Source organism: Equus caballus, chromosome 1 (genome assembly GCF_041296265.1).
Source record: "Equus caballus isolate H_3958 breed thoroughbred chromosome 1, TB-T2T, whole genome shotgun sequence".
Classification (NCBI taxonomy): Eukaryota; Metazoa; Chordata; class Mammalia; order Perissodactyla; family Equidae; genus Equus; species Equus caballus.
In genome coordinates this window covers 15,746,808-15,768,399 of record NC_091684.1, presented here as the reverse complement: position 1 = coordinate 15,768,399, position 21,592 = coordinate 15,746,808, and the positions used below count along the sequence as shown (strand labels likewise).

Sequence of the window (21,592 nt, the reverse complement as noted above, 5' to 3'; positions counted from 1 at the left end):
ATTGCATAGGTCTGTTTGTCACCATTGCCCTTGGGCAGCAAGAACTGTGTAGCCACCACGGCCATCCTCATCGCCTTCTGTGTGCCACACTGCTTTCTCTTCTCATCTCTTCCACCCCTGGTCATGCTGTTCCCTATAGAAAGCCAGGATGGTTTCTTTAGAGCTGGCGTGGCAAAGGCTCGGGTAGGTGTTGGGGTGGGGGACGTGGGAAAAGATGGGTTGTCCTGCTGCAGAGACAAAACTCTTAGCCAACCTGAGGTCCTGCTAACAGGTAATGGTGTAACAGCTCTTCCCTCACCAGTCACTGAGCTCTGTCCATGTGCACAAAGGACGGAGAACCGAAGCTGTTTTCTGGATAATTCAAACTAGCTAATAATGCCCCACATAATGCCCACCCTACCTTTACATTAATCTGGATGTTCTGGATTTTTTTTTTTGGACTCACGTTGTTTTGAGTGACTGTTCACATTGCCGTTGTTGGTGGCCATCCAGCAAGTACCTTTCTTCTGCAGCTGAGGTGAGCCAGCTGGTCCCTGGGAGCTCAAAGCACAGGACAGGGGCTTGCAGTGGAGGGGAACAGGCAGCCCCTGAAGGTGTCAGTTGCAAAGAGAGGGTCTTGGCACAGTGCGAGTGGTGGGGGTGGGCTGCCGTGTAAATGGTGTGGCCCCAAAGGCAGAAATGCAAACAAATGGCAGAGGGCCGTGCGCAGAGTCCCACTTGTGAACCAGGCCTGGAAGCGTGAACAAAGACATAGACTAGAGCTGGAAGAGAGGAAGTAGGAGGGGCCAGGGTGAAACAAGGAGGGCAGGGCAGCGGGGACTGGGCAGGGCAGGCTATTAAGAGGCCCAGGTGCTAGGCCGAGAAGGGAGTGGGCTTTTGTTGCAGGGGTACTTGGGAGCCATTGGAGGTTCCAAAGCCGAGGTGAAGAGTCAGGGAGCCAAGCATCCCGTATAGCTGAGAGCAGGGACATCTTTACACTCACCTGGGCTTTGGCCTGGGGAAGGAGGAGGAGCACTGGCTACGTACGTTGCAGGCCCTCTTTTCAGATATTATTAAGTGTTTTAAGACAGCAGCAGTAGAGCATTAAACCAAGCATGGAGCCCTTCTGAGAGCGGGGCCAGCTCTGGGGGTAGGGGGGGTCAATGAAGGATGAGGCCTGGGGTAGTAGAGGCTCAGAAAGGGTACAGTAGATCTGGCCTTCCGCCAGCACGAGCTGCCCTTGAACACACGGAGGTTGCTGGTAATGTACCCATGGCAAGTCAGAAGGAAGCACATTATAAACTTTTGCAATTTGATTTTCTGGACCAAGTAATGCCGTTGAATCAATTTTAACCATCCCAAGCCACGTCCAGCCCTCCAGTCTGTGTCAAGCAATATTATGAAGCTGCCACATAAAGTATGCTAAGCAAATTAACCCAGCGAGGATGGGCTGATCGTGAGCCCACCAAGAAGCGCCCTTGTCAAGGGGACATTTGGCAGTTCCTCTCTCCAGAAGGAAAACCAGACAGACCTCAGTAGAGGCAGGGCTGTTTCTTTCTTTTTTCGAGACCAAGAGCACTTCTGAAAACACATCTGGTATAATTACAGAAAACGGCTCAGGGTTTTGTGTTCTGAGAAAGCAAACAGCTCAAATACTGTATGGGAAAATTGAGGGCATTATTGTAATGATGCCTTTGCCAGTCAGTTGGGCGTGAACGTTGCTAGCTGTACGGTGTAATAGTTAGAAACTCAGCTGAAGTGCTGTGGGTGTCCCGGGGTTCCAAATGCAAGTGGCAAATGAAAAGCTTTTTAAAAATCCCATTCTTGTTTTTAATGCTTTGCTTATGCCATGGGGAAAAAGCTTGCTTGAAGCCAGGGAGACCTTTCCCCTATTAAATACTCCAAATTCTTTGACATTTGGCTCACGTTTGGGGCTCCAAAAAAAAAAATTGTCTTCCAAGAGAAAAACCTAATTTGTTTTGTGACCTGTGAAATTTAGTCTATTCTGTGGTGAGTAATCCACTTTGGAACTTATCTGGAGCAAAATTTTAACTGGTTCCCTCACTCTTGCTACCAAGTGAATTTCAAAAGATTCTTTATCTTCTAGCGCTGCCTCGTAATGTGGAAACGCACACAAATTTTAAGCAGCAGAGAGAACTCTCTTGTTTCTCCGAAATGATCATGATCTGTAATTTTCCTACTATTGTCCAAGCCTGGTAGATGTGAATTTGGGGAGTTGCAGCGTTTCTGGGGGCTCCATGGCTCTGCTCAGAGAAGTGATGAATTCATTCCATTTCCCGTTGCACAGTCTTCCCTTGTGAGCCATTGCAAATAGTCTTTTGATGTAATTTGTGCCAATCACATCTTCAATTACCCACAAGATGTGTGACTCACGTTTTCGGTGTTGTAAACAAGAGTGTTTAAAACAGCATTTTACAGTTGGTTAATATGTTCCCGATTAAAGAGGAGCATCTGAACTGGAGGAGACTTTAGCAAAGGCTTTTGGGCCAGTCCTAGGATTTTATAGGCAAAGGAGTTTGCCACTTAGGAGAAAGCATCTGCCCACACCAGTGGCAGGAGTAAAGCCAGGTGTCCAGACTCTCTGTCCAGGTGTCTTCCTCCCTTCCCATTCCTGTTAGAAGGTTGTATGTCTAGCTGCTAAAAATAATACAGGTCAAAATCTGTCTTTCTTGCATCTTCCTGGGTTCTCCTTGGTCGTACCAGGCTGAACGAGTAAAGGCCCAAACAGTGAGTGATTGCTATTTGTAATCAGTGGGCAGAGAGTTTAGAAAAAAATCAGCCTGGTGTTTTGACCATGGGTCCTCCCTCACCTCCCTGGCCCCAGAAAAATAATACCTTTTTCCAGCCCCTGATGTGAGCTGGTCCAGCTTCCCAGCATCTGTGCAGTGCTTCTGACAGTGGAAAGATTTGGGGAAGCTGCCTAGAGGCAGGCTGGTGGGAACTGCTCCCTTCTAAAGACTCTTGCCGTAAGCGGGACCCACTGTGCAATGAGACACCCCACATCACACGTCGCAACCTGAACCCCTGTGTTATGACCTGGACCCTCATATTTGTGGTCCTGATACTGCTGTGTGAGTGGCTTTTGTGGGTGGGTGACACAAGAGGCAGGTTGCCTGTCTGTTGTTTTAAATATTAGATAAGATCTCATGCCAAACCCTGAAAATAAAAGCAGTTCTCCGGAAGCATCGATGTGTTCATCCAGCTGCTGATATGAGACCCATACTTCCTGTTTCACTTGCTCTGCAGGTACTGTATTTTTACTGAGAAATATGTGACCAGATAGGAAGCAGAGGACCTTTGATTTTGGCAAATGTAGTGATCACATACCCATTAACACACTTTCCAAAACCTGCGGGTGCCTTGGCTGACTGGCTTTCTGTCTATGAGGCTCATGTGACTTATTTTATAATTCCAGTTTACCTATTCGTTTCACGATTGCAGTTGTGTGTAAAAGGGAATAGAAGAATTATGCTGGCAACACCTGTTATCATTTGGCCCAGCAAGTGAGTTTTAGACGTACACACACATAAGAGGAGTGTTCTAGGCAGGTAAACGATGTGAAAACAAACGGCTTTACATTTCTGTCTCCCATAAATCAGGTTAAGACCGTGGCATCATGGTCTTCACTTGCTTAACATGAGGCTTAAATAGTATTCACGTCTTTAGAACCGAAAGATACTCCAGATGGACTGTGTGGCTTGGGAAAGGGTTAACTGGGTACTGGGCCGGCTCCCTCGGCTCCCTCCTTAGCTTGTCATCGTCTCAGTGTTCTGCTTTTTATCAAGCCAGTGTCAGTGGCTTAATTTATTTCCATAGTTACCTAGTATATTTGAAAGCCAGTTATTTTTCCTCACAAATCTTAGCCAACATCAGAACGACAAGGAGGAAGCTACAGGGCATGAAATCTCTATGAAATCTACTGTGGTTCTTTTTTTTTTCCTCTGGCTTCAGCCGGTGAGTCTGAAGTGGGCTTTGAAGGAAGAAGCAGTGACCTTTTCAGCTTCTCCTTGGACGGGTAAACCAGCTATTCTGGAAAGGGATCTCCTGTCCTAGACGTTGTTAGGATGGTAGGGATGGTGTGACAAGTCTTCGTTTCGGAAATCAGAAGCTGGCCGTGGAATTGGGCATTTCTTGTGGGAGCAAAGCCCCCTCTTGAGCTGTGTGTTGTCAGAGAATAGAAGTAACACCCAGGAGAGTAAGAAATCCATGGCTCCATAACTCCCCACACACCTCTAATAGCTGAAAAAGACCCTCGGGGCTAAACCTAAGGATTTTGTTTTATTTACAAAAATGCTTGACAGTAAACTTCCTCATATATCCTAGCAAATCTAAAGTACCATTCCATTTACTCGTGTTTACTTACCCTACCACCTTTCGGGAGCAAGTTGAGATAATTGGAAAGAGAGATGTCACCTCTTGTCTTATCTGGTGATAGTGTGTACCCTGCTGGGTTCCACACTCTGTGTCCTTGCTTTTGTCACCGCGGCAGAGGGAACCAAGGCCTTAGCAGGCCTGAGAATGGAGCTTGCGTTAGTCTCTGTGGCAAAGATAAACTAGTTATTAGCACTTTCTCTAGAGTATTGATTGTCGGTGATGATTTAGGAACGTGTGGGACTTCTCCATTGACTAGGTCTTTATAATGAGCATGACTTTTACTGTTTTACACTTTTCCCCAGGGATGCAGTATGTGATTTTTAGTCTTTTTCTAATTGGATTAACTGCTCCCTGATGCTCTACGGAGGATGACCGTGGGCCAGGATGACTCACTAGGGGATGATAATGGGACATTTGGTTAAAGGTTTGCTACGTCAGATCTAGCTCTGCTTAGCCATACTTAATGGAGATGGCATGGAATTGGAACAAGAGGCCACCTCAGACGTTTATGACTAATGTCAGTTGAGTTTCTGTCCATTTAGGAGACATTGTGGGGAAGGAGAGAGGGCGCTGGCCATCTGCCCATCGCTCAGTGACCCTGAGGCATTGGACAGCCTTGCTTCTGAGGTGGGTGTTCCGGGGGCCAGAGGAGTTCGAGAACAGAGATGCAGGAGCTGCCCATCGTGCCATCTTTGACTTGGGGCTGAGCTCCCGGGAGAGATGCTCCCCAGCACTTGCCACAGTGTGTCCCACCAGCAGCTTGGCCAGTGTTGAAAGTGTAGGTACACGTGTCCAGTAATGAGAGGGAGTCAGCGTGAGCTGAGTGGTACCCGAAGCGATTGGCTCCGCGTGGGTATCTGCGACTGTGGGAGACCTGCTCTGTCTCTGGAGCTCAGCGTTCTCACCCAGGATGAGGGTTTGGCCGGCCCTGCCTTTGAGTTTCCTTCCAGCATTGCCGTTTGGTTATTCCACACATGCTTTATTAAAATCCCAAAGGAATTAAAAAAAAATAGCTGCCGTGTTTTTGAAGAAAACACAGCGCCTGGGCTTGGTGAGAAGAATCCTCCATAAGCACACAGCCCCATGGGTACTGAGCCATCTGGTTTTAAATGAAACTGTGGACCCTCCATTCCACTCAGCCTGTGTGAACCTCTGCTCCCGTGACTGACTTCCCCACCAAAGTGTACGCCAGCAGGACCTGGCATGCCTTAGACACTCAGGCTATGCCCACTGCTCTGAATTTGGGGCAAGTTACTTAAATTCCCTGAGCCTTAGTGTAGCCATCTGAAAAACAGGGATAAAGCCAGCTGCCTCACAGAACTGCCGGGAGACTCACAGGTGACCCTGCACGCTGGTTCTCCACTTCCAGCCTCGGAGGATGCCGGAGGCTCCTGGTGACAAGAGGCCCAACCCACCTGTGTCCTGCCAGGCGACCGTGGCCAGTGGCCAGGCTGCAGACTGGGCATGGCATCACTAATATTCCAACAGCTGGGACACATAGATTGTTTCCCAAGGAGTACTTTGAAAGGGGTGAGAAGCCTCTGTTTATTCCAGGGCAACTGCAAGTAATGTCCATTCTTCCCCCAGATGTGCAATAGATGCTGAGAACAATGCCTGCGAGTGCTCCTTACAGAGCCTCCTCGAAGTTTCCTTATCTGGTGTCCTGCAGTGCTGTGTGGGACTCCCTGTTGTGTATGGGTTTCTTTTGCCTATGTAAATAAAGAGTACAGAGCAGTCAGCGCCAGGCTAGTTGAGACACGAGAAGCTGCTGTTGGGCCATCTGAACCGCAGCTCAGAACCCTGGTGTCTTTCCTGGTTCACCTGAATGGCTTTGAGCCCCGCTTTGTGAACCACAAACTCATCTCAGGTCACAGCAGGGGAATCTTTGCCTGGGTTTGTGGGAGGGGCATGCCTGGGAATCGGTCATGATTTTGAGTTGCTATTTGTGATTTTGGTATTTGGTTTCTGGATGCACATAAAGCAGTTATAAAAAAAAAAGAGTGTTACTAGGAGAACTTTTGGAAAGGTTCTGCTTAAAGCCACATATGCCCTTGGCTCCTGGTGCGATGGTAAAGTTTGCAAGGAAAAGCCCTCGACTGGACGGAATGGCCCCAAGCAAAATTAGCCCTAGTAGGTTTGACAAGTCACTTTTTTGTGCCTGAGTTTCCTCCTCTGTAAGATGGGGAGGTGGTCGTCTGCCCTTATCAAATCATTAAGTGCTAGAGAATTGAGTGGGAACTTTAAATGAAGGTTGCGTTATTATGATTTTTTATTCAAGCCTAAAATAGAAGAGGCCTTCCAGGCTGAGTGATGGGGCTCAGGACCCCTTGGTCCTCATTTGGTTCCTCTCCAGGATTTGTGGGGGTCTAGGCCAGAGGGAGATGAGGCCTAGAGATGCTCAGGGCTGTCCTGGGTTGACGCAGACCTCCCAGAGGGCAGTGGCTCAGTCGTTGTTGGCCCTCTTCTCAGGGTGGGGGACCAGGAAGCTCCTTTCACCCTCATGGCCCACCCACGTGTCAGGGGACCAAGCTGTCTCCTTAATCCGCAGAAACAGAGAGGCAAGAAGGAAGAACTCGAGGGAGGAAGTGAAATTTCTGAAGCACCCTCTATGTTCCAGGCCCCCTGGTAGAAATTAACATCCACATCCATTTTATATTCCGGTGCTGGCAGGTGGGCAGTGATCTCTCCGTGGGGTGGAGGGGAGACTTGCCTGGGTTAAGTGGCAGGGCAAGGTGTCCTAGCAGGGGTGAGATACCGGAAGGCCAGGGTCTTCCCAGCACCTCCATCGGCCTGGTGGCAGAGCCCTGTATGGACGGTCTTCTACAGAACAACTAGGAAGTGGAATTTTTTCACAGAAGATGAGCCTGTTTTTCTGTGCTGTCCTCATCGGGAATCTTCTTGCTTCCTAATGCCGTTTAGATCTTGTGCAGTTGTCTCTGCTGCCAGCTGAGCCACTCGGTGACCTTTCAGCAGAATCACTGGATTGCCGTGGGACCTCTGGGGAAGCTCCAGCCAAGACTATAATTAAAGAAATAATAATAACATAACGGAAACTGGGGCCGTGTGTTTTGGACGTGTTCTGGGTGACTTGCCAATATTGCATTAACATTTATTGCAGAGAAAGTTCTGTTCCGAATGGCAATCCATAAATGTATTCACGTTCCAAGATAGTCAAACACGAAAAGGTCACGTAGGAAGCACCAACTGTATGAGTTTTTAGAAAAGTTGACCAAACACTCATCCCCCTGATCCCAAAGGGCCAGCAGGAGAGACTCAATATAAAGCCTTAACAAAATACGAAGCCCTCACCAGATTTTCCTTGTGGTTCTGTTTTCCAGAATCGGCTATCCAATTCCAATGTTTGCGGGATTCTGCATCATGTTCATCTCAACGATTAGTAAGTGTCTGATGTTTGCCTTCTGGCTGTGGGTCACCAGGTGGGCTCCAATGACCATGAGCTGGGAATTCAGAATACAACCTGGGGGTGGGGGGTTGTATATTGGCAAAAACTGCAGAAAGGAGTCGATGGAGAGAGGTCTTCCTGGACCAAAAGCACAGCGTAGTTAGTATGGAAATGCACCGTTGGGTTAAGGGGGGCTTCAGAAATGCCCGTTTGAGACAATTTGGTCATAGCATCAGCCAGCCTGCCCTGATGCGCGGTCCTGGCCCTGTCCTCTCCACAGTGTTCGCCTTCTCCACCAGCTACGCCTTCCTGCTCATCGCCAGGTCGCTACAGGGCATCGGCTCCTCCTGCTCGTCTGTAGCTGGTAGGTGTGGGAATACCTGAGTCAGTCAGTGCCCTGGGGGGCTTCGGTCTGTCGGAGGGGCCCCCAGCATTGCCCTGCCTGGCTGGCCCCTTACCGAATTAGCTGGATCATTTAGGGAATCAAGATATTGGTGGTGGTGATTGGCGGTGGCTTCTCAGAGAAAGTACCCGCCTCCTCCTTGGGTTCTGCTTAATCTCGTATTTTCATTAATCTGACAGGTTTGGGAAGATCGCATGTCTGGGCTGGAGAGGGAAGGCGAGGCATAGATTGTTCTCTTGGTGCTCCCAGAGCTTGGCTATCGATGATTTCTTTTCCTGTTTAGGCATGGGCATGCTGGCCAGTGTGTACACAGATGACGAAGAGAGAGGCAATGCCATGGGGATTGCCCTGGGAGGCCTGGCCATGGGGGTCTTAGGTGGGTAAGGTCCACCATGGAGGCGAACTGGGAGGAGGGGTCTGTCTGGCATCGGACGGCGAGTCCACATTCACGCTGACAGAGTCCTCAGCTATCCCCTTGTTATTCCCTACTCTCATGGGGCCTTTGAAAAATGATGGGAGCGTCCTGACCTGGGAGGATGTGGGCCTCCCCTGCCTCTACCCGTTAACTTGCTGGGTGACCTTGGGCAAACAAACCCCAGACTTCCGGGCCCAGATGTGAAATGAAGGCTTGAACAGGATGGTCTGCCAAGATCCTTCCTCTCGAACATTCTCCGAGTTACGATCCCACCTGAGGACCTTCCTAGCTTCCGCGTCTGCCTCCCCTACCTGCCCTGCTGACCCCCCAGAGCAGGGGCAAATATCTTCCCTGAGAGGAGATCCGGGTCCTCTCCCTTCTCTGTTCTGTTCCTGGCCTTCATTTGGGAGCCCGAAGGTCCTGTCTCTGCTGGTTTATAAGGAATGAAGTCCTCGCTGAGCCATTTTCCTGTCCTCCTTGAGCAGTGCGGTTCTGTGGCCTGGACCCTATTTCCCTCTCATCTTTACCTTTGGGATGACCCTTATAGTCTCTTGCCCACGTCTTAGAGGTAGAACCGCCCGGAGGAAGTTGCCAGGGCAGCTTAGCCCTACTGAATAGGATGCAGGGTGGCCACCCCAAATAGTTTTTGGGACAAAGTAGAGAAAACACACAAAACAAATGGATGGTTCTAGTGGAGGGGATCAATGTCCCAGCCTGGCACTGGCCCCTCTTTCTCCTCCTCGCAGTGGGACCCCCTTTCGGGAGTGTGCTCTATGAATTTGTGGGGAAGACGGCTCCGTTCCTGGTGCTAGCTACCCTGGTGCTCTTCGATGGAGGTCAGTGAGTCCGCGTGGGCACCTTGGCCATGACCTCAGTGGTTGTGACCTTGGCATCTGTGTTGGCAGGTGCTTGGGGCCACACTATTTTTTTCTCTCATAGCTATTCAGCTCTTTGTGCTCCAGCCATCCCGGGTACAGCCAGAGGTAAGCCGCTGGGAAAGGAGGGGGCTGCAGTGGCCATGTCGACTCTTCTAACCCCTGTTTTTCGTTTGGCAGAGCCAGAAGGGGACACCACTAACCACCCTGCTGAAGGACCCGTATATCCTCATTGCTGCAGGTGGGGCTCCCCTCAGTCCTCCTGGTTCTCAGCCAAGGGGTGAATGACGAGGACCAGTGTTCATTTTGCTGCTGGAAACGTTGAGCTGTAGAAAAACATAAAAGGCAAAGAGGTTATACATCACAAGAAATTGTTTTCTTCCATCATTAATTTCTGACACTCAGCAAGAGAAGTTCTTTTGTTGTTTCTCATTTGGGGCAAAGATGTTGGGTCATGGAGATGCCCTGCCATCAAGGTTTGTTTTGGCCCAAGCTTGCTCACTGTGTTTGTGTCAAAGGCCATAGTTGTTTGGACGTGAACTTCCAGAAGGAGTCTGTGGCCTCAGGGCAGGCATCTTAGGTGGGCGGTCTGATCCGTCTTGGCGTGTATGAATAGAGACTGACAGCGGAGCCCCAGAGGGCAGAGAGGGTGCCTCCCTTCCCGCACAGGGCACCCTGTGCAGCAGCAGAGAAGCCGGCGGAAAATACCCTTTGGCTAAAGAAGGTCATGCCTTTGGGTCTTAGCCTAGATGGGCTCGAGGAAGCCCTGGAGTTCTGTGGCTCCCGGGGAGGATAAAGGGATGCATTTATCTAAGGGGCTGTCCCCTCAAGACCATCCCAGTGGCACAGGCTGGGGGCGGCCTACAAGGGGCCAGCCTTCTGCTGCCTGGGCCTGGATACTGTGGTCAGCAGCAGCCCTTGGGTTCGGGCCATGAGAGGGAAGCCCTGAAGTGTGGCATCAGACCCAGTTAGGCTTAGGTTTGTCTAAGCACGGGTCACAAACACAAGTGGGGCTGGGGGAGCCTGGGTGGACCGGGCACACCCTGCCTGTGGGCATTCCAGTTCAGCCTATTCAGAACCCAGGCTGGTTTTGCTTCAGCCTTCTGCTGCTGGGTCTGCTCAGGGCGGCACCTATGTGACCCCGGTCTAGACCCTGTCCATCATGCTTGTTGGCTGACGGGTTGTAAGCCTGGTGTGGTGACCTCTTCATGTAGGGGGACCTCTCTGTGCCCCTGACAAGATGCAGGGAGCATTCCAGAGCCAAGGTGCTCCTGGAGCCCTGGCTGTCCAAGGGGGGATGAGGAGATGTGCGGTGAGAGTGGGGGCCCAGGGATGGGACTCCCTGCACCCTGGGGTGGACGTCCGGGCAGGCTGTGCAGCTAGGCCCCCTCCTGCCTCGGGCTTTCTTTGACTTTCACTGTCTCGCCCTGACTCATGGAGGAAATACGGAGATCCACCTGGCATTGAATGTCAGGCGATGGACAGGTCCTGGCGGCCTCAAGTGGGGAGTCAGGGGCCAGGCAGTATCTCATTTGTTCCAGTGGGATTTTAATTTATGGAGGTGACTGACTGATGACATGGAGAGGTCAGCGCCATTAAAAGATTTTATTACTTACAGGTCCCGAGAAAAGGGGCATGCCTCGTCACTCAGGGCCACGTGGGAGAGTACCGGGTTTGGTTAGGAGGCAGAGAGGGGTGAGGGGAAGGCCCCCTAGGCCAGAGCCTTTATTGGGGTTTCCATGGGAAAGGCAAAGCCGGGCAGGGTAAACCGCTTAGGATTGGCTAGTTTGGATAGTTCCAGCAGGCTGTCCCCATTTGCGTGGATTTAGGGCAGGGGGATGTTGGCTTGGTGCGTGAGAATTAGACAGTGAGGGGGTTCAGAGTATGGGCTGTGCATCGCAGGAGAGATGTAAATAACTTTGGCTGTTTGGCCCTAGTTAAAAGATGGCAAATAGACAAATACCGAATCTAAGAAAACAGAACAGGTGGGTGAGGAGAGTCTGGTCATTCCAGCATAATTTCTATGTTCTGCCTTTAAATGTCACAAAGAAGGAAAAAATCTTTCTTCATCATGTGAGCACCTTGATCATGATTGCACAATGTTCTTTGAATCGGGATTCTAGCAAATTAGAGGTTCCACAGGGTGCCGCACAGGAAGCTTGCAGAACCCCAGAACAATGGGGAACAGCTCCGTGTGTCTTTTTCCAGTTGGTTCTACATTTACAAAGGGTTCTGGTTAACAGAGTGATAATGGCTATTTGTAAAGATAACCTATATGTATAGTTGATTTAAAAAAAAAAAAAATCCCTCAGCAGCACATCTGTACTGACTGCGCTGGATTTTCAGATCCCAGCGCATCATTAGAAATATCTGTGTTCATCGCCCGATGAAACATAAGCGCAGGAGCCTCACGTTGCACGAGTCTGTGTGGCCTGGAAGTGGCCTGGGCTGCTGGGGTGCCCTCAAGCAAGTTACTTGATTAATAAATTAATCCATCAAATGACCTCCACCAAATGACCTCTAAGGCTCCCTCTAGTTTCAAACTTTATGACTCTGGGGTTCTGTTTAAAATAGTAATTATCATCATCATCATCATCATAACAATAAACTGACCCTCCTCGCTATCCTCTTGACCCGTTATTTATCTTTTTCTTGCATAAGTAGGAGACGTTCTGGCTATCCCAGCTGATTGTTCTGGCTGTGGACACGTGGAGTTTAACCGTGTTTGGAAACGGGAGGGGACACTCGAGACCCAAAACAGCAGCACGCTAACCGGTTACTCTTTCTCGCTTAAAGGATCCATCTGCTTTGCAAACATGGCGATTGCCATGCTGGAGCCGGCGCTGCCCATCTGGATGATGGAGACCATGTGTTCCCGCAAGTGGCAGCTGGGTAAGGACTGGGGCAAGTCTTCTGATTTCAGAACTTTTGTCTCCAGGGTGGGTCCCATCATTGTAGCCCTGCCAAGCTGCAGGTATGAAGATGATAAATGGATTGTTTCTGTTTGACACGTAATAGGGTCAATTCTTAGGGTAGCAATGAGCTTTGGAGTGTGTTTCGGCTTCACTTTTTGTATCATCCATGATAGATGCAGAATTAGTATAGAGGCATCAGACCTGGGCAGAAATGAGAGGGAAAACGCATTCAGCATCTCCCCATGTTTCTGAACTGGACTAGTTATGTTAAATATACATGGACAGCAATAAAATTTAAGTGAAAGAGACAACAAACTTAGTGTTTAAGAGGATGAATTTTTTAAACTATTTTTAATTTGGAAAGTAATACATGCTTATTATTTTAAAAAAAGTTAAAGTACACAGGTTGAAGTAAAAATTTAAAAAATCTCATGTTCATCTTTTCCCCTCTCCCAGCCCAGTTTTCTGTGATGGTCATTGTTAACAATTCTGTGTGTCCTTTTCCAGATGGTTCTATGTTTATCACCATATGTGATATGCTTAAAAACTCAACCCAAGTGGAATCTTGGGTTGACACATTTTGGGTCACACATTTACATCATTGTGTGACCTCCTGTTTTTCCATGTTTCCACGTCAGAATGGGTAGATTTCCTTTTCAAAAGTAATTAAATTTAAATTTTATCGGTTACATATAATTTTTAAGATAAATAGCATTATAAGAGTTATCATGAAAAAATCAGGAATCTTTGCTCCGTGTCTCCCCCTCTCCAAACCCCTGCCTCAGATTCAGTCACCTTCAACCTTTTTTGTTGTTTCTTCTGCAGATTTCCTTTATGTCTCTAAATAGTATGTGTACACTCTTATTTCTTAACTTGCCAATTTCTAACATCGTCCATCAGCTTTCTAATTTAGTAGATGAGGATTCATGCTGTTAATCTCCACCTGAAAATATCAAAGAATCAACTCACATGTTTTCTCACCTTTGGTTCTCCTGAAACAGTTGTGTTGCGTTTGTTGCGTAGATTGGCATTCAGTGTTGATGTTACTGTGACTATGTAAATATTGTTCTAGGATGAGCTACGTAGGCTTCTGTGATTCTTTTTACAAACTTTCGATTTTCCTGGAGTCCCTAATTGCTGTCTTTTCCTTTTCTTAGTTTTCTATGGAGCATTTATGACTCTATCCCCCAAATTCTCTGGAAGAGATGAAAGGCCCTCTAAATGTGCCCAAGTATATCAGCAAACCTAACCTTCCTGTTTTTGCTTGTTTGTGGACATCTGTCCCAGATCACTCTGTCCTCCTGCTCCAGTCTAGACTTGTTCTCCAGGTCATCCCGGGCCTTTCCTCTTCCGGTACCTGGGCATCTTCTTTGCCTCTCTTCCGTTTCCTGTATTCCTCTCTCTTGGTTTACTCCCTCCTTATGGTGGAAACATCCTCCAGCAGCTTGCTAAGAAGAGGGTGCGTGGCAGGTAAAGTTCTCTGAGATCCCACATCTCTGCAGATGTCTCTGTGCTTGCCTCACATTGGGTTAGCTTCGTCTATTTGGGTGTATAATTCTTGGTTGGAAATCATTTTCCTTCAGTTTTGAGGCCAGTGTCCTCTTGTCTTCTAGCATCCAGGGTTGCTGTTGAGGAGGCCAGTGTGTGTCTCGTTGCCCGTCCTCTGCTGGAGCTCGAGGGATCTTCTCTTCCTCTCTAGGTTAAAGTGTCCATGATGCTGGTTTGCGGTGGGGTCCATTTTCCTCCACTGTGCTGGGCACTTGCTTGGTCAGCCTGTTCACTTGGGAAACCCCTTCTTCCAGTTCTGGGAAACCTTTTTGTATTATTTCTTTAATTCATCCTCCCCCCTCCACCATTTTCTCTCTTCTCTTTTACTGATACTCCAATTGGTTGGATGTTGGACCTCTGCATTTTATCCTTTTAATTTCTTATCTTGCCTTTCTTTTTTTTTTTTTTTTTTTTGAGGAAGATTAGCCCTGAGCTAGCTACTGCCAGTGCTCCTCGTTTTGCTGAGGAAGACTGGCCCTTAGCTAACATCCGTGCCCATCTTCCTCTACTTTATACGTGGGACGCCTACCACAGCATGGCTTGCCAAGCGGTGCCCTGTCCGCACCCAGGATCCGAACCAGTGGACCCAGGGCCGCAGAGGCGGAACATGCGAACTTAACCACCGTGCCACTGGGCCGGCCCTTTGCTTTTCTTATTTCCATTGATTTCTTCATCTTCTAATCTATCTATTGAAATTTTATAATTGCTGTCATCATATCTTAAATTTGAAGAGGCCTTTCTATTTACCCTGAGTGGTTTTGTGTATGTGTCTGTGGGGTTGTTGAAATAAAACCCTTTACCATTTAGTAGGAAGATTTCCATTCATTCTCCCACTTCAGCCTCTTGTGTTAGCCCTGGTCTTCATGCTGCCTGGGTTCCTGAACTTTTTCAGTTCAGTTCCTCTAAGGAAACCCTCCTGCTGGGGTGAGCGATTGAGGGCAGGGGGTCCAACTGCTCTTAAAACGGCCTTTCAACCCTCTTTCCGTTTGGCAGCTCCAGCCCTCAGCCTTACATTCACAGTGCCTGGAGCCTTCAGTTCCTGAACTTTCTGGGTTCTGTGGCACAAAAGGTCTTGCTTCTTGTCGGTCACTCCATGTACAGATGGAAGGTTCCAGTGTCCTCTGCTGTGTCCATCACTGCTCTCCCTCTGCTTGCTCCTCCCTTATTGCTTTTTCTCCTCTCTCATTTTATCCCCTTGGGCATAGAAGGGAGGGTCTCTAGTTTTCTTTTATTCCTTTACTAAAATTTAAATGGAATTTGCGGTGGTAATGGAGAAGAGTCTATAGATTCAATTTGCCCTGTTTAGCGGGAAGTCTGCTGTTCATTTTAATGATTGCATAATGTTCTATTGCAACATTATACCATAAATTTTATTTTTTAAATTTTACTATTTGTGTGTGTGTGTGTGTGTGTGTGTGTGTGAGGAAGATTGTTGCTGAGCTAACATCTGTGCTAGTTTTCCTCTACTCAGTGTGGGATGCTGCCACGGCGTGGCTTGATGAGTGGTGCTACGTCTGTGCTCAGGATCCGGACCCGTGAACCCCAGGCTGCCAAAGTGGAGTGTGTGAACTTAACCTCTATGCCAGCGGGCCGGCCCCGATACCACAAATTTTCAACCAGTCCCTATTGCTGAACATTTGGGTTAAATTTGAAAAATTCCAGTTTTTTGCCATTAGAAAGCATACTGCAGTGAAATATGCTTTACGTGGGTTCCCGTTCGTGTTTGGAAGAATATCCATAGGGCACATTTCTCAAACTGACATGGGCATTTTAATATTTGGTAGCGTGGCACTGGCAGAGGTACTATCAGTCTTTCAGGCTTTCCCACCCAAGTGTGAGAGGAAGTGTGTAAGTCATTTTGACTTAGTTTTACAAATTCTTTATGAGTGAATTGAGCATCTTTTCATATGTTTATTAGCCATATCTATTTCTTTACTGTGTTTCTTATTAGTTTACTTTGCCCATTTCTTCTGTGGAGTTATTTGTCCTTTTCTTACTGATTTTAAGTGTTCTTTGTATATCAAGATATTAATTCTTTCTCAGATGTTTCACAAATATTGCCCTCACTTTGTTGTATGTCTTTTGACTTTATAGATGGGATTTTTTTGTTTTTTTTTGGCAACCCAGAACATTTAAAATGCCACTAGTCAGATTTAGCAGTCTTCCTCTTAATGTCATTGTCACTTCCAGTCAAGCTTGGAAAAACCTTTCCCATGCCAAGATTTTTTTAATCAAACATGTTTTCCTCTAATAAATTTGATTTGTCTTTTACATGAAGATCTTGGATTTACATGGAATTAATTTTGCTATAAGGTGTGTGATAGGGATCTGGGGTTATTGTTTCCTCTGTGGTCACCAGTAGCCCTAGGAGTCCGTCTGTTCTTCCCGCCTCCGTCGTGCTCAAAATGACTGTATTCTCTGGTTTATTTTTGGATGCTCTCTTTGGTTCCATTCATCTGCATGCGTTCCTGTGTCAGTACCCTTCTGTTTAATTACTGTTGCTTTAGAATATTGTTTAATATCTGGAAGGCTAGTCCCTGCACACGCATCTTTTTCTTCGAGGATTGATTGATTGTCCTTCCTAGAGGTATGTTTTCCTTTCGTAGTTGTTTCAGCGTGCATATGGAGGTCCTCACAGGGCGGCTCTCAGTTCTGAATTAAGCCGCATTTACAGAGCCCCCGCCTTCCTCAGGTGACCTCACAATCCCTCTGAGCTGGTGTCCTGCCAGACCCTGCCTCCTGGTTCAGACTTGTCCCTGTTCTTCCTGCCTCTTTGCAGCTGACCCGGCCTGAACACCAGTCCTTTTGGGTTCTGCATTGAATTGCTGTGTTCTTTCATCAAATGGTCCTTCATTAAAAAGCCCCAAATGGCTGGAGAGGAGAGGCTGGGTGGGGAGGGACTGCTAATGGGTGTGGGGTTCTTTTTGGGGTGATGAAAGTATTCTAGAACTAAATAGTGGTGGGGGTTGCACAACCGTGGGAATATACAAAAAAACCAATGAACTGTACATTCTAAGAGGGTGAATTTTATGGTATGTGAATTATGTCATAAAACAAAACCAGAAACAAGCCCCAGACAACAAGAGTCATCCCGTGAAGAAGGGGCCTAATTCTTAGGAAATTTAGCTCCGAACTTCCTGGCGGTGGAGACCGCAGAGGAAAGCCAGGACTCTCAAGCTCCTGAACCACTGTGCGGGAGGGGGGTGCTTTCTCTAACCCCGAGTTAGCAAATAGCAGTTCTGCAAAAGAGGAGGAGATGCTCTTGCTGTCTGGTTGCGAATGCTGGCTGTAACATCACGGAAGCTGTTTTTCCAGATGTTCTTTCTTTCTGATCCCTGCGATGGTTTGGGGCTCCAGGTGTTTTCAGGTGCCCCGTGTCCAGTGGTGCCGAATGGAGCTTCCAGGTTGGCTTTGCACCCGCTCTTGGGCTGAAATGCTTTGCTGGTGTTTCTGATGTCTCCACTTAAACGCTCATTACCCTGACTGAGCGCCTCCTGGCCGTGCGCAGGGCACTCAAGCTGCTTTGTGCTCTTCCTCGCCAGACACAGCCTGAGGCTTTAGTTATAAAGTCTTTAAAGTCGCTCAGAGACCCAGGGCCATCCGGGTCAGATAGCAGGCCACAGGCTGCCTAGATTTCATCAGCAGATCCTCTCGTGGGGCTTATCACCCAGGCCAGATGCTCACCCACCAGCTCACCACAGCTTTTCCCCTACTGAGGTCATTCCTTCCCTGCCTCCGAGAGAGACTTGTGTTTCTTCAAGAGAATCGCATTTCTATACCTGATGCTGTATCATCTCCACCGTGAGGGGATAAACCCGCCTGACGTGGTCTGCAGCTTGTGGCCCAGCTCTCCCAGAGCCCCTCAGGCCCCTCAGCCTTGGCGAGAAGGGCCCTGTGGGTGACACGGTGTGAGGACCCAGCGCCAGGAGGCGGGCACAGCCCCTCCCCGTTCAGGGTCTTTGTGAGCTCTCTCCAGTCCAGTGTGGAAAGGGAAGCTGTTCTGCCCTTATGCTTCCCTGATCGTTTCTGGAGAAAGACCATAAGATTTGAAGTCAAAGCAAAACAGTCTGCCTAGCTGCGTGGTTGACACATCATGTGAACGTGGTGTTTTTGCCCATCGTTTTCAGGGGAGATAAAGTTGGCAGCCCATCCATATTCCAGAGGGCTCGCTGTGAGCCTGTCCCCAGACTCCTCATGCTGCCACTTGGGGGGTAGCCCTGGGTTTGGGTTGCTGGAGAGAGAATCATCTCATGGTATCTCTCTTTACCTCAAGTCCTGGGTCAAAGGACTCTCCCTGGCCCCTTCAGGCTTAGAGACTCAGAGTCCATGGTGAGGCCTTCAGACCCCAAAAGGGAAGCTTAGGCTGTGGGGAACAGGTCCCAGCAAGGCTGGAGCCAAACTCATTCTTCTGGTTCTTCCAGCCCATTTGTCTGTAGTGAGATGTGAGCTGGGGGAAAGAACATGGGCCTGCTTGGCAGGGGACCCATTCTGCTCCCAGCCAGCTGTGACCTGGGGGCATGTCGTGTGCCAGCCTGGCTGGGTACCAAAAGACAAGATGATTGCCAACATTCTGTGGTTCCAGGATGTGAGGACTTTGCCTCCTGAGCCTCCCTTAGCATAGGGCGAACTGGGACCATTACCCCATTGTGGTTCCCAGCCGAGCCCTTGGGGCTGTCAGGAAGGGGTCCTCTAGAGCTCAGAAGCAGCCAAGGGACTCACCCTACAGTCACTTCTATGGTTGCGTGTCCAGCATCAGCTCTCTGGGGGCTTCGTGATGGTCCAGGCCTCTCCCTCATGTGCCGGTCAAGCCTGTCGGGGAAGCCGGGCTTCCTATAAAAGCACTAGCAGTGGGCAGGTGGACTCTCCCTGTTGGTGAACTTTCTTGGGTGAGCAGAGATCAGCGAGGAGGCACAGGCAGACCTCTGAGGAGAGCAGGAGCCCGCAGAAGGATGGGCTTGCGTGTGTGGCCCCGGGCGCTGTTTGTAGGCCAGCCCGGTCAATGCTGTTCTCACTGAGTTGGGAAAAGGCCTGGAAAGACTTCTTGTTGCGTTTGCAGTGATACAAATTTGGGAGCGATACAGATGGCCAATTAGTCACAGATTCAAAAAGATTTCCAGGGGCAGAAACAAAGGCCTGAAAAAGACATGGTGAAATTCCTCTGGGGAGGATGGAAGTCCTGCCTTAGGGGTGAAGACACCCCTCTGAAGGCCAGGTGGGGCAAGCTGGTGGCAGAGCAGGTCTGTGAGGAAGAGCCCAGTGAGGGCCAGTGAGCTGGGGCTCCAGAGATGCTGGCACCGGTGCGGGCTGCCAGGAGCAGGGGAGTGGCCGAGAGCCAGACCGTGGAGAGACCCTTGGATTCATTTGGTCCTTCTTTCCTTCCTCAGACGCTAGTGATCATGTGCTGCACACCCAGCATGCAGCTGGGCTGGTCAGTTCTGCGCATCATGTTTGAAGGTAGAGAAACACCTTGAACTTGTACAGAGGGGCGGTGGTGGGCACACTGTCCCTGGAGGACACCCAGAGCCCTCATGGTTTCACCTGGGAAGCCAAGCTGTGGATGGGAGTGTCTTGCTCTTGGGCTGGTGGCTGGGCTTAGGGAGGAGGTTGGAGCCATCTTGTCTTGGCTCCAGAACGCCTCTGGGTGGAAGTGACAGGGGAAGGACTTGGTGTTAGGAGACCTACCTTTTGGTGGCAGTCGTCTCTGAAAGGGCCATCTGGAAGGGCAGTGGGCTCTAAGCAAAGTTTGATGGCCCCCTCTCAGGCCACCAGATGGGCTGCTGGCAGCGTGAGGCACTGAGGTTTCCCTGAGTTCCCAGAGGCTGAGTCTGAGTTTGTGTGATGTGGTGGAGGCCCTGGAAGGCAGAGGATGCTAAAGCAGTGTCAGAACAGGAATCTGGAACCTGGAGCCCGAGGTCCAAGGAGCAAGTGGCCCTGTCCCCAGCTTGGAAGTGAAGACAAGAGGACTCGGGGCTCCAGACCACGCCACCGTCCGTTACCCCTATGGGCAGGCTGCCGGACAAGGGACGGGGACCTCCCTCAACACTTTGGGTCCTTTGAAGTGAATGTCCTCACACAGAATCTTTCCTCTGAGTGGTCAGCGTGTTCTGGGCACCTCCTGTGTGCCACCATAGAGCTGGGCCGGGGGGAGACAGATGGAGGGGGTCCCTGCCCAGTAGGAGCTGCCTGCAGTTTAGGGAAGGCCAGGGTGAGAAGCCAGTGAGGTGGGGCCTCCATGGGGTGACAGGGCGGAGGAATCAGACTGGGAGGGCACTTCAACAAGGGCCTTCCTGAGCAGTTTGCCATTTGCTCCTAAAGCCACCCTGTGAGGTGTGTGCAGTAGGACCTGGCGCTGTTTCTCGGGCTCTAACAGGTTGAAGTGACCCACTGAAGGCCCAGCTAGTAAGTTCCGAGCTGAAATGAACACTTTGTTTCATGCCTCCGAATCCAGTGCTTTTGTGCGAGAATCATGAAATTGGGGTTTGCTGCCGGAGAGTGTTTACTGACCATGGAAAACAGGGTGCCCTCTGCTCCCGGGTCACACGTGTGAGCTGAGCAGCCCACTCATAGGTCGGGAAGATGTCGCTGACCTGTGGCTTCCTCTGGAACTTCGACTTCAGAGCTGCGTCATCCCAGGCTTTGCTCCTGGGGTCAGGATTCACCAGGAAGGAGTTCTGGCCAGGCTCTCTGCTAGCCACTTCCTCGGCCCCGGTTTACGATGGGTGTCTGTGGGCTGAGTTCAGCTCATAGGTAGGTTTTGGTTGGCTGGGCCAGCATCAGCCTGCACAGGGATTATGTTTTAAAAAAATTAATTGCCAAAACTTAAGAATCAGGAGATTTCACGTAAGAATTCAGAGTTGCAGCTTTTCTAGAAAAACCAGATCTTCTGATCTGGGACAGCAGTCATCCTCCAGGGCAGTGATTGTCTGGGGAGAAAGCAGCTGCCTTCCTAGCTGGGGTCTGGGCTCTCCCCCTCCGTTTTCCTTTTGTTTCTCTGATGCTGAGACCCAGCCAGTGGTTCTTTATCATGGTACCAATTACTTATTCTCTGCTTGTTTCACTGGCCCCCGTAGATGCTTATCCTGAGACAGAGGCCCCCGTGACTTCTTATGTCTCCAGACTCACTCACTTCTCTATACACACCTTTCATGGTCAGGCTTAAATACCAGCTGCTCTGGGAGCTTCGCCAGCTGCAGACTCTGGGTTCTCAGAGCACTGCATGTGTCCCTTTTTGTATCTCTAATGTGGCCATGTCACAGTTCAGACGTGATCTGTGTACTTCCCTTGAAGATGCTCTCGTTGGTGACCAGAGCCCCATTGTGGTCATTGTCTTTGCTGCAGCCCAGCACTGAGCTGGGTACGTGCCGTAGGTCATGTCTGCTGAATCGATCACCCCCAACAATTATTTGGCCGCCGTATATTGCAAAGTGTGACAGAAATGGTTTCCTGGAAGATGAAATGAGATTGCCCTTTATATTTATTTCCTGGAATCACTAAGTCTGGAATGGTTTGGTTTTGGATGTAACTCCTGGAAGCGATCATTTTGAAGTCCCTACTGTGCTGGAAGGCTTAACCTTTCTGGAGACTTGATGGTTTGTATTAGTGCCTACAGCGTACAGTGAAAGGCTAGTGTGTCCTTGAAGAGGCAAGACCACACTTGTC

The 21,592-nt window shown here is 49.3% G+C and overlaps 1 protein-coding gene across 1 annotated transcript in view; it reads left to right on the top strand.

The window, feature by feature from the left end:
• SLC18A2 (solute carrier family 18 member A2) overlaps positions 1 to 21,592 on the top strand; it is a 37,337-nt gene that overhangs the window by 2,769 nt on the left and 12,976 nt on the right. The window contains exons 4-10 of the mRNA XM_023638715.2: positions 7,713 to 7,771; positions 8,058 to 8,141; positions 8,464 to 8,556; positions 9,342 to 9,431; positions 9,535 to 9,578; positions 9,651 to 9,711; positions 12,267 to 12,362. Coding sequence (XP_023494483.1) covers positions 7,713 to 7,771; positions 8,058 to 8,141; positions 8,464 to 8,556; positions 9,342 to 9,431; positions 9,535 to 9,578; positions 9,651 to 9,711; positions 12,267 to 12,362 — 527 coding nt within the window. The remainder of the gene's footprint in view (positions 1 to 7,712; positions 7,772 to 8,057; positions 8,142 to 8,463; positions 8,557 to 9,341; positions 9,432 to 9,534; positions 9,579 to 9,650; positions 9,712 to 12,266; positions 12,363 to 21,592) is intronic.